Here is a 12,991-nt window from a genome sequence, read left to right on the forward strand (position 1 = left end):
GGGAGGAAAAGAGAAGTGAGATTCGTGATCACTCACCTTTCTTAGATACACCTGTGCTGTAATGTATACAGAGAGGGCAGAGCCAACGATGAATCGCAGCCAGCCTTATCGTTGCAGATTTTAGGTCCTGCAAAGAAACCCGCCATACACATTTTCACGAACAAGTATGCATCAAAGCAGGAAGTGTCCGGCATACTTAGACCTCAGCTGAATATTGTATTCTTCGTCTGCGCCCCCTTCACACACTGGTACTTCCCCACTTCACCTTTCCCTGCCAGTTCCTCCCTCCCTTGTGTGAGAGAGAAGGGAAAAAAGAGAGGCGGTGACGGGGAAGGAATGCAGCGCAGCGCGCCTTATCTCAGATTGCACATGTTGTAGAGTGTGTGCATGTCCGAGAGAAGGAGAGAGAGGGGTGGGGTGGGCGGGAACGCCAAGATGGAGAGACTCGCTCGCTTTTACTCTTTTTCCCTTCAAGAACTTACTCTCTCCTGCTTGTTGTGTGAACAATGTGTGGCTGAGAAGAAAAAGGAGAGGGAGAGTTGCGGAGCAGAAATCGAAGGGACACAGAAACGTGGAAGAGAGAGAGGTAGGAAGGGAGTGATGAGAGGAGACACTTCTTACATGAGTGGGAGACCCACTTCACTGCATGCATGGGAAGCGTCTCAGTAACAACGGGAAAAAAAAGGGAGGCGAGGGTTAGAAGTGTGTGTGTGTGTGTGTGATGGGGGCGAGAATCAAAACGGTGGAACGAGCGGAGAGGCGAAGTGAGAAAATAGATTGACTCTTGAAGTTCGATATTAGCTAAGATACTGGCAAAGAAGCGGCTTATCAAGGGCGCGCACAAAGTCGAAAACGAAAAAGAGAAAACGAAATCAAGTCGGCAGCACCAGCCGAGGCAAGCACGACGTCCTTTTCAACGTGTGCCCATGATTGCGTTGCCTTGCTGCTGTGTTGACAAAAACCCACACAAAGTGTGTGTGTGTGTGGGTGGGTGGGTGGGGGCGGGGCGAGTAACTTGAGAGCTGCTGAGAATGCTGCGCCGATAACCCCCCTCCCCCCTCCGAAAAAAAAAAACAAAAAAAAAGGCTAGTCTGCTATGCCGAGGGATGCGAGGCGTGTTTTTGTAGAGAGAAGTAACAGGATGAGAAGAGAGAGAAGGAATGCGAAGGAGGTGCACCCTCATTCACACGAGACACACACAGAAACGGGCCTTCTTTCTGTCTCTCCCTCTCTACCGTCTAACACCCGGGCCTACACGCACCATCTGCACCCGACCGATTACAGACGCACAGAAAGAAAACAAAAAAAGGTGCGAAAAAAAAAATACCACTGCTTTCTTGTAGGTGGCGAGGCTGCCTCTGCTGCGTCACGCGAAGGACATACCCTTACGCATACGCGCCGCGATCCGCTCCGCGACTCACATGCGCGTATCTATGCATAATATCAGGCATTGGTGACTGTCGAGAACGCATATGAGAAGGATGGGGAAGGAAAATACGTAGAGGGAAGGCTGGTATGAGAGACATCCGCTGGACCAAAAGAAAACGCGCCGACAACCAGGCACAAAAGCAGAGCATGAAGAAACAGTGAAAAAAGGGGATAGAAGAAGGCGGCGAGTGATGCCCCGAAGGCGGCCGATGGACAGAGAGACACAGAGAACCAATCGATCGGGAATCAAAACTCCCGCACGCGTCGGCGCGGGCGCGGTCGCGTCTTCCTCATACCACCTCGCACCGATCTCCTTTGCCGTACTCACGTTGTCCTCTGGGGGCAACGCCCCGTCATCTTTGACTTTCCCCCGTCTTACGTGTGGTGCTCGTTGCCGCGGGCTCACGCTTCGGGCGTCGTGGACAACTCCGCTCGAGCGCCGTCCACCGAGACAGCAACGGCGACAGAAAGAAGACGCGACGAGGAAAGAGTGAAGTAGTTAAGGGGAGGGCAAAGAGAGGGGAACAGAGGGACAGAGCGACTGGTGCGTGGGAGCAGTGAGTGACGGCGTGGTGGACAAGAGCGCGCGGGCCGGCCTCCTCGAGAATAATAGCAGGTGCGCGCGACAGGCAAGCCATGCGTCCGAAATCGATGACGAGAGTTCGGGGGGGAGGGGAGGATTGGTAAACAGAAAACACAAACAAGCGCGCACGTAAAAGGCGCGAGGGGGAAAAGAGAGGGGAGAAAGGTCACTGTAGAGGGCATGTGCTCACCATCCCTGCTGGTGTGGCGGCTCCTTTGTGATTGCTACAAGAAAAAGAGAATTGTTGATGCCAACGTGCCATGTGGTTTCTACCGTCCCCAATGAAGAGTGCTGCTGCTGGTGGTGGTGATTCGAATGGGGCGATGCAGGTCTGCTTCCATTGTGAAGCGCTCTCTTGCTATTCTTGCGCCGTACCGGGTATCTCTTCCTCGCCCTCTCGATTTCTGTCTGTACTTTCCAGTCTTTTTCTTATCGCAAACGAAGAGGGAAAAGAAACCAAGACAGCAGCAGCAGGCAACCCATACGCGGCCATCCCCCCTCTTACACACACACAGAAGAGAAGAACACAGAGAAAAAATGATGATGATAATATGCGAGGCGAAAAAAAAGAAAAAAACGAAAGGGAAGAGCTAGGGTAACGGTGACAGGGGTAGGGCTCGGTGTACGCCATCCCAAACAAAGAAGTGAGAGTAGAAAAGATATTCTGAAATTGTTGCTAAGAGCGAGCAGGCGCATTGAGCATAAAAGCAAGCAGAGATGAGGTCAACCCACTGAACGTAAAGGCAAGAAAAAAAAAATAGACCAAAAAGGAAAGCCACGCAGGTTGTGCCAGACAGACAGACAGCACATAACTGTTGAAACGGTCAAGCAATTAAGCGCACGTGCACCCCCTCGCAAACTGAATACATACACACGCATACAACTTCCACACGGGGAGAAAGAGAGAGACCCCCTTCCTCATACAAGCACACACCACACATAAATGAAAAGGGACGGGGAGAGGGGGCACAGACAAAAAGTATAATGAGGAAAGTAAGAGAGAGGAGAGGCGTCGAAGGAGGAGGAGGGGGGGTACACAGCAAGCCATTTTTGATGGCAACGTGAGATCTAGAAACCAAACGAAGAAAAAAATACAGACCAGTACGAACGTGAGTCCAAGACACACACACACACACATACATAAATATGCGTGAGCCAAAGAAGAGAAAACACGCACCCGTGAGCAGAGAAGGATGCCAGAGAGCGTATGTGGGAGTGGGTGGGGAGAGAAGAACATGCTCGCTAGCGCATTGGAGAGTATCGAGGGGAGAAGCAGCAAAGACAGAAAGAAAACATTTTCGAAGGGCGGGAAGGGGAGGGGTGAAAAAAGCATACGCTTACAACAAAGAAATGATAAACAAACAAGCATTGTGGGAGGGAACATGCAAAGGCCAATGCCAAAGGAGGAGCAACTAAAAACGCGGGTAAGAGAGGGAAAAGTTGGGGGCCCCCGTAACCGACAATGGGATCGTTGCAGTAGTGATGGTGATAAAAAGGAAAGGAGAGAGCGCGCGAGGCCAAAAAAGAAAGAAAGAATCATCATATGGCAAACTTCAGAGCTGCCGATAAGAACACCAACACAGAAGACAGAATCGAAAACCAGCAGTAGCGAAGCAAGAGACGCCCCCAACGCAACCTCCTTGAGGTTTCGAGGACACTACGCATGGCAAGCAATAACGCTGCACGCCTTGATCGTTCTGCTCGTTTTCGTGTACCATGCAACCACGTGTGACTTAAACTTGGCAATGAGGGTAGTGCTCGTTAGCCCTGTGTACACGTGTGCGTCTTTGAGTGTCCTCCCAGCCTTGTTTTTCGCTTTCCTTGCTTGACTGCGATGTCTGCCTCGTGAGAGGGAAGACAAAATTCATGAAAAGACACAGCATTTTCTTTTTATTGATGTCCGCACTGTGTCTTGCCCATATACGTGCGTGCGTGTGCGTTCAAACTCGCTTTCTCTTCGTCGGCACACATACACACATACACATACATACACAACAACAAAGGCAAATAAAGAAGAGAGGAAACGCACAAACTCGATACGCGCACACACACAGGTACGCTGAAGAGCACTGGTACAGATTCACATGGAAAGAAAATGAAAATGCGCCGAGGAAATCGGCATGCCGCTCTGCGTGTGCGTGTTTTCCGGCGTGTCTACATGTTTTCTCTTTTTTTTGTCTTTTCATATGTGGCACTTCTACAGTGAGAAGAGTTCGAGGAAAAGAAAGCAAACAAAATAATCCCTCACGCCAGTGCACATGGTAGGGCATCACTGGCACTGAGGTCATGGAAGAGCGAAAATCAGCAAGCACAAAGAGAGAAGCGACGGAAAAGAAAACGAATAAAAGGTGATCCGCTACGCAAAGAGAGGAGAGAGAAGAGGGGGAGGAAGGGGGGATGATAAAAAGAACGCGCTTCGTTTTTTTTTTCCGCCCCTCTCACACCTCCGTCACTCCCTTGCGTGTGCTCATGTTGTTTCCGTCGAGCAACGTACACGCGGCAGGATAGAGAGGACAGGAGGGAGGGGAACCACACAAAGACATCCGAAAAGATAGACCAAGAGGGACGACGAGAAGTACACACCGAACGAGAGGGAGAGGCATCCAGCGAACGAGCAAAACGGCAGTAGAGAGAGAAAAAACGACCCACGCCATCCAGGAAAAAACAGCACAAAGCAAAAAGGGGGAGGGTGAGAACAAACCCAGAAAAAAAATCACGCAAGCACACACACACACACATAGAGAAACATATACGCATCCGCACTCGCATGGCTGAAGAGAAAAGGATCGACAAGACAAACATGTGACGAGTAAGAGCATTGTGTGTATCGAAGGATGAGGTGATGGCGATGGTGGCGGAGAGGAGGAGAAAGGAAGCATAGAGGGGGCAACCAAAACAACTGAAAAAAAAAGGAGTTTCGGCGTGATCTTGCCTGTCTCTCACGGAATGCCAAGCTCGCAAAAGAGGCACTAGCCCGTACAAAACGAAAAAGAGAGAGAGCTGAAGCAGACAAGCACGGAGGCAAACGCAAAACAGGCACACACATAAACGTACTGGTGCGTATGCTGAAAAGACAAGTCCGGCTGAAAAGCTGAAGAGCAGATGATAAAAATACGCAAACAACATTTGCTCTCTCTCTCTCTGTGTGCCTATGTAGAAGGTGGTGATGGGCTTTCTGTGCATAGGCGTGTGCCCAGACCAGAATAGAAAGAAGAACGTGAGCCACACACGCACACAAGCAGAAAAGAACTATACTCACGCAAAGATGTCTGTTGTTTTTGACGGTCCCGGCAAACACTGGGGCAAGGGGAAGGGGGAAACATAGAGGGCTCAGAGCATGGATGACGGAGCACAACTCACACCTATGCTCCAAGACGAGGAGGGAAAGTCAGGTAAGAGGAAGCAGCAGTGCACCCGAAAATAAAAGTGTCCCGAGAGTCAGGAGATGTTAGGAGGGCACCGAGGCGGGGAAGAAAAGAGAAAACCTGCGCCGGATTTGCGTGTGCACAAGTCTTTTGCGATGAACACGTACACACACACAATCCAGTTCAATGGGCGAGAGAAGCAGTGAGTTGTGGAGGTGCCGACGTCGGCTTCACAGTTAGGCACATGCGCATGCACAACCAGTTGCACAGAGATCTTTTTCTTTCGTCTCGAAGAGGGGCTCATCTGGTGTGAGGTGGTGGGGCGGGATCGCGGATGCTGCGCCTTCACATGGAAGTGAAGGCTCACACACAGATCCCTCCTCCCTCCTCGGACACACGCACACACATAGGCGATGTGCACTGCCCTTTAGGCAACCGTCTCTCCACCGTTTTGGTGCGGTTCTCACGGGCGCCAGTGAAGGGAGCTGATACCAGCCATAGCGTCATGCAGAGGGGAAAGAGAGAGGGACGGATCTCGACTCGCACCTGGTGTCTTGTTTTGTCTGCGCGGACTTCTTCCGTGGTTCTAATCAGAGAGGCAGGAGTAGACGGCGGGTTTCGCTGCTCTTTGGGTTTACGAGGGGGCCACGAGAATTTGCGGGAGAAAGAGTGAGTCCGTGCCGAGCTGCTCCTGCATGCGGGCAAGCCCATCCAGAGCGCTCTGCTGCGACATTGAGCGGAGTTGCATCACATAAGTCGAGTATGTGAAGCTCAGCAAACCCACAGCGGTGATGTTCTGCGGCGCGCCATCGGCGCCGACCACCTGAACGGTGTAGCGGCGGAGCGGAAGCGATATCTGCGGACCAGTGAACCAAACGCCGATAGACGAGGTGTTCTCCAAGGCGTTGCGGCTCAGCTCCATCTTGAATGGCTCGTCTGCGTCTTCTTGGTAGAAGTTTTTCGCCTGCTGAATGAAAGCGGCCCAAGTCTGACGCATGAAGTCCACCACCTGCTGCGGGTAGCCTGCATGGCTGCCCTCGTCAATGTCGCGCTGCGCGGCGGTGTTCAAGAGCATGATGATGCTCCGGCGGCGGTCCGCCTCGGAGATGGCGCATGTCTTCTCGTGCTTAGCAATAAAGGCCGCCAGCTCCGCTTGCTTGTGCGCCTCGACCATCTCCTTCTGAAGCGCCATGTCATCCCGCGCGCACGACGGCACTACCGGCATTGGCGAGCAAGAAGAGGGAGCGCGGCTGGCGTACGATACGGTGAAGCGGTTGGGAGTGATGCGCGTCTCGACCTCCTGCGGCTTTGCGTACACGTTCACCAGCGGTGTGCTGGCTTCAGCAAGCGACATTGCGGCGCACATATGGGTACTGCAGGAGTGCAAATCGAGGTGTAGGGAGAAACGGACGTGGAGGTATTAACACAGACACACACAGACACACACACACACACACACACACACGCTGGAGAGGGCGGATAAGGGCGAAGGGCTGCTAAGGAAGCCAGCGGAGGACACACAAAAAAACGGATATGGAGTGAAGTTGATCACTGGAGAGAGGAGCGCGGGAGAAACAGAGAAGGCGAGAAAGAAGGGGATGGGGGAGGGGATGCGTTTCAGGCACTCGAAAGGAAAAAGAAAACAATCCGACGACACAGCGAACAGGGAGAGATGTCTGCGCGGCGTGCCCAATCAGAGAGAGACGAGGAGGCGGTGCGCGGCACTGGACTAACTCTATCACTGGGCGTCGGAAGAACAAAAGAGAGAGGCAAAAAAGGGAAAGCAGTTTGAACCGGTGAAGCACGTCGATGCCGTAACAACACCAGCAAGAGCAAAGAAGAAAGACCCGAAGATGGAGGAGGGAGGGAAGCGGATGATGATGGCTTGTTGGTCGGGTTCTTTTTTTTCCTTCACAGCACACCGCTGCCAGCCCGAAATGTCGAGTTAAGGGGAAAGTGCACGCTGCTGAGCTGCCTCTTTCTTTTCGGCGCTCGTGTAACACGTAATGGAAAAGGGGTTGCGGAGAAAGAGAGGTTGGAATGAGAGAGAGGAGGACGGCCAGGCTGAATAGAAAAGAAAGCAAAAGAAGAACACACACACACACGAGGGAGGTCTGGATAGCAAGAGCAACTTCAGAAACTATGAGCCCACACAAAATGACATGCCCCTACACTTCCGTCCTTCGATTATGAATGATTGAAAGCGGAAATGGCACGAAGGAGAAGGGAGAGGCAGAGGGCAGGTAAGCGCACGAGTAACGGGAAAAAAGGGACGGAGGGCCAGGTGAAGGCAATGAAGTCCTGAGTGGATGTAAACAAGGCGGAAAAATAAAAAGCAAACAAGAGTTTGTGTGTGTGTGTGTGAAGGAGGGAGGGAGGATGGCGGATAATGAAGAGGGGAAAGCTGCTTGGAGGTTGTAACTCCGAATAACAATGGCAGAGAGAAACGATACCACCTATGTACTCAATATACCACGAAACGAGTGCAGCTACAACCCAGAACAGGCAGGAGAGCGAGAGTGGAAGTAGAGAGGGGGTGCCAAGCTATAAAACGAGAGAAGTAATGAGACGCCAACTTGAGAGAGCACTACGAGGAGGGGCTCAGCGACAAGGAGTGAAAAGAAAAAAAAGATAGGAGGTACCGATAATGTGCGACCCACACACCAACGTGGCGGCCGCTACAAAACACGAGCAAACAGACAGGAGGAAAGTACAGTTTGAAAAGGAGGAAGAGGAGAGGTTACTCTTTTTTTTTGCGGAAAAGTTTTTTTTTTTGGGAGGGGGGAGGGTTACAGCACGACGAATTGTCGACAGAGAGAGAGAGGTGAAGAAATAAAAGAAAAGCACGACCGGAAGACAAATCAAGGCACAAGACAGCAGCCCCAACACTAAAGAAATTACTACAAGCAATAAAAGGAGGCTGGGGAGGGAGGAGGGAGGAAAAAAGGGAATGAAAAAAATCAACAACACAGGTGAGCTTCAGATACACAGACACGCAAACGTTCGGGGAGCAATCTTACGCGCAGAGCGCACAGCACAGCACGAAAGAAAACGAAGAGGAACCAAACAACCAAGACCACACAAACACAGAGTAACGGAAGCAATAATCAATAGAGAAAAATGCGAGAGCGAGGGAGGACCAAATCATGTGCACGTTTACATACGAAGCCCCTACGCAGTCGTGCAGAGAACAGAGAAGACGAAATAAACAAAAAAAGCACAAAAGCGGTGCGCGGGGTGGGAGGGGGGGGGACAAAAAGATGAGAGACGATGCTTTTGTTGACGAAAGCGTGATAGAAAAGCGAGAGAGTGGGGGTGGCGGTGGGGAGAGAGAGGACGGCTAAGCAGCACACACACTCACACACGCACACACGAAATAAAAGCGACAGGAGTGAACGAAAAAAAAGTAAAAAACAATAAAGAGAAACAAAGACGAAAATAAAACAAAGGAAAAGGGGAGGGAAGAGGAAAGAAACGGTTTATAGCCTTGTAGAGAATTGAGCTCCTGAGAGAGGATGATCGCAGGGAACGTCGTCAGGTGAAAAGGTGTCGTTGAGATGAGGGAGGGAAGACAAAAAAGCCCAGGTGCAGTCATGGCGCGAATGAGTGGGGAGTGGAAGGGCGACGGGTGATGGTGATGGTAGTGCGCGCACATACGCGTACACGTGTGTGAGAGCAGGCAGGAAGAAAATGTACAACGGAGATGGAGAGAAGAGAGCACAGTGGCTAGAGAGAGAAGGTGCCTCGTACTTCGTTGTGACATAATTCTGCCGTCTATCGCAGTGCGGGGGTGGGGTGGCCATCACACTTGGAACCCTCAGAGAACAAATCATTTGCGCACGCACGTGCGGGAGAGAGGCAGGTCGGTAGCGCGTACGTATGCGCGACTGGGTTGATGGATCGGAAAGCACCGATCAGCTCAAAAGATGTACTGCCAGCTCTTTCTTGAGATTCCGCTACGCCTTATTTGTGTTTCGTCTCGTCCCATGCAGCGAATGCGACGGCGATGCTGGCAGCCGCACTCCGGCGAAATTCGTCTGTGGCAAATGCCTTCTCCTCTTCACCATGACAAGAGAGTTCATTGCGGCATGCGGACCACTAGTGTTGCAGAGAGAGGCACGCCACACCCACCTACCCACGCACACACACGAGCACCATCACGGCCTGTAGGCCAGAAACAACGCTTCGGCCGTCACCGCTGTAGCGGTTAGCCCTTGCATTTGGTTGCGATGAGCAAGAAAAGGGATAGGGATGCAGACACATCACACATGCACTCAAAGGGATTAGTCAACCAATGACAGGGCGGGGCGGATACGAGAGAGAGAGGAGACGGCGTCAGCGCAGCTCTCTTCCGTGCCCCCTCACTTGATCACACACCTGTGCGTTATTTGTTACGTTTGTTTATAACGCGCCGACCTCCCCTCGCTCTCTGTGAAGGAGAGCAAGAAGAAGGTCAAAATATTCGCAGTCGGCACAACAGCATGTGAAGACACTGACACACTCTCCCTCTTCCTCTCTCCAAAAAAACATGATACTTCCCACCACCTTTTTTATTTCACCCTACTACTCCCATTCAGTGGTGCCGGGAGGCTTGGCGGTGAGATCATACATAAACCGGCCGACAAACTCGAGCTTCTGTACCTCGCTGACTATTTCCTCCAGCACCGCCAGCGGCATAAAGGCCGAGCCCGGAGTGGCGGGGATACCCGTCATGAAGTCGTTCGTCAGAAATGTGCGCACCACCACGCTGTAGCCGCCGGCCTTGTCGAAGCCGACGGGAACGAGAATGATGGGCACTTGGCTCAGTGAGCGCACGAGTTGGTGCTTCATGAGAATGCTGTTCACCTTGTCATCGGCAACGCGAAGTTTCTCGAGCACGTCGGCCGTCAGATATGTCGGCGTGACGGTGCTCGGCGATTCAGACTGCGGAGGACCGAACATGAAAACCACGCGGTTGACAGCGTGCGCCGTCTTGGGAATCTCCTTTGCCAGCTGCATCAGCGTGGACCACTGCTCGGCCGTCGGAAACGTCTGCATGGAGAGGGCGGCCGCGTAGGCGTAGGTGCGCCCGTCACCCTGCACCCCAACGGTGCGCACCGGCAGGATGCAGGCGGACAGTGTGGCTTTCTGCGCGAGGGTGGCGACCTCGGCGAAGGATGCGTCGGCTCCCACGCACACACGCTTCACGGTGGCTTGCGTGTCCTCAAAGTTGCCGTCGCGAAACGGGGTGCCGTCGGTGCACAGAGTGCGGATGGCAAGTCCAGGCCCCGGGAAGGGCTGACGCTCTACGAGGTGGCGTGGAATGCCTAGGCGTGCCCCAAGCTCGCGTACCTCATCCTTGTGATAGTCACAGAGAGGCTCGATGATGCGGCCGGCGTCGCGCAGCAGCCGCACGACCGCGGTGTCGTTGTGGTGCGTCTTGATGGAATCTGCGTTGACGCTGGCGTACTTGGAGCCAGACTCGATGAGATCTGGGCGAAGGGTGCCCTGTGCGAGCAGCAGGTTTTCTACGTCCAGCTGTAGCTCCTTGATGACTCGGTCGCACACGGTCATGAACGTGTTACCAATGATGTTGCGCTTCTCCTCCGGGTCTGTGACTTCACGTAGCTTGTTGGTTGTGTACGCCGCGCGACTCCCCTTCGCCGTCATCTCTGTCGAGGCCTGTGCAAAGTCTTCTTGCGCCTGGACGAGATGCACGCACACCCCCGCGGCATTCAGCGCCTCCACCACTTGCACGCTCTCGTTCAGCCGCATGAAGCCGTGGTCGATGTGGATGCACACAACTCGCTCAGGGCCCAGGGCCTTTAGGAGCAGCACGGCACAGACAGTGCTGTCGACACCACCAGAGGCCAGGCAGAGCACCTTCTGGCCATCACTGGTGCGCTCGCGAATAAGCCGCAGCGCCACCGCCTCTCGGTCCTCCATTGTAAAGGAGAAGTCACACCTGCACAGCTGCAGGAAGTTCTTGAAGATCGTCGTGCCCGACACCGTGAGTTCCACCTCGGGATGGAACTGAACGCCAAACAGCGGCCGGGACCGGTGCTGAACCGCGGCGATGATGTCAGCGGAGCTGCGTGCAATCACCTTCAGCTCGGCACCAACGTGTGTGATGGAGTCGCCGTGAGTGAGAAGCACCACCTCGGTCGACTCCAGCCCGGCAAAGATTGGCGACGACGTGTCCACCTGAATGCTGTCCTGACCGTCCTCGCGCACCTTGCCGCGACAAACCTCGCCGCCATACAACTCCGTCAGCATCTGCATACCGTAGCAGATGCCGAGCACCGGCTTGCCCATGGAAAAGATCGCCCGGTCATATGCCAGCGACGTGACGTCGTTCACCGAACTGGGGCCACCGCTAATGATGATGCCCTTCAGGTTAGCATCGATACGCAGCTTCTCAGCTGGGGTATCGAGAGGCAAGATGCTCGTCTCCACATGGAGCTCACGCACCTTTCGGTCAATGACCTTGCCGTACTGTGAGCCCGCATCGAGAATGGCGACGTACTCGCCCTGTGGAGCGCCTTGATGAGACATTTTTGCCACTGTTAATGCTGTAACGTATGCACGTTTTCTCTGCTGTGTGCGTGGGTGTGCGCGACGCGACTGCGCGTGTGCTTAAGCACAGGCGAAGTTCCTACAGTTTGCTTGGAGGTGTGGCAGGTGATGATCTGCCAGCTTGTGCACACATACCATCGGAGCTGTGCGTGTGCCGGACGCCCATGAAAGAGGGAGGAGAGGGGAAGTAAAAAAAAAGAGAAGAGATGCGCTCGTGCGCACGCATGAGGGTTGGCGAAGGCCGGGTTGTCGAGTTGACAGCGTGCGCACACACGCGTTCCTCGCGCCCTGATATTCAGCGCTGCCAATCGCTCGAAAACGATGCGGGCGAGGCTGTGCGGGGAGGGGTGGAGGCGGAGGCGGGGGGGGTATGGGGCACTCAGCTTCACCGACTTCTGCATGAGGGCAAAGCGCTGTAGAGAACCACGCGTGTCGTGGGAAGAGCATTTTCTTGTCATTTGGCTTGCCGTCAGCAGCACAAGCTACTCCATGTGTGTCGAGCTCATGGACGCCATTCATGATATGCAGTCGCAGCGGTGGGCTGCTTCGTCTGCTGTGGAAGGGGACGGCGAACACTACAGCCGTCCATATCCATCACCAGCGCCGCCGGAAAAAAAAGCGATCTCTCCGCGCTTTACGTCACTCCTGCCGCACAAGCACGCGCAGAAAGACGCCGTCGAACTCCATTCCTTCCATGTTCGCCGCTGCCGCTAACGCGTCGCTTTTCTCTTCAAAGGAGACGTCTGCGGTAGCGGAGCCGCTGCCGCCAGCTCCATCCTCGTCAACCGCGGTGAAAGCAGTGACTTCGCCAAAGCAAGCGCACAACCGCAGCAGTTTTTCTGCGCTGTACGTGGCAGGTAGACTGCGAATACGAATGGATGTTACCATAGAGACGGGAATGCTGAGAGCCCCAATAAAGATTCAATCTATGCCTGAGGCCGAAACGCGGCAAGAACCGCGGAGGGAGTGTGGGGGCTGGGGGACGGTACAGTGTAAGGAAGACACGGGGAGCGTCGCACCGGTGCTGCCCTTGTCTATCAGCCATTCGAAATCGCAAGAG

General features: G+C 53.6%; 2 protein-coding genes across 2 annotated transcripts; both read right to left on the reverse strand.

Moving 5' to 3' along the window:
* Positions 1 to 6,010: 6,010 nt before the first annotated feature.
* LINJ_22_0012 (conserved hypothetical protein) lies at positions 6,011 to 6,742 on the reverse strand (the record flags this gene model as incomplete). The annotated part of the gene is made up of 1 exon (XM_003392443.1): positions 6,011 to 6,742. One exon carries the CDS (start codon positions 6,740 to 6,742, stop codon positions 6,011 to 6,013), a length of 732 nt encoding a protein of 243 aa, XP_003392491.1.
* A 3,197-nt stretch (positions 6,743 to 9,939) lies between these two features.
* LINJ_22_0013 (putative GMP synthase) lies at positions 9,940 to 11,910 on the reverse strand (the record flags this gene model as incomplete). Its single annotated transcript, XM_003392444.1, has 1 exon — positions 9,940 to 11,910. One exon carries the CDS (start codon positions 11,908 to 11,910, stop codon positions 9,940 to 9,942), a length of 1,971 nt encoding a protein of 656 aa, XP_003392492.1.
* Positions 11,911 to 12,991: the final 1,081 nt, after the last annotated feature.

Source organism: Leishmania infantum, chromosome 22 (genome assembly GCF_000002875.2).
Source record: "Leishmania infantum JPCM5 genome chromosome 22".
In the NCBI taxonomy this organism is placed as follows: domain Eukaryota; phylum Euglenozoa; class Kinetoplastea; order Trypanosomatida; family Trypanosomatidae; genus Leishmania; species Leishmania infantum.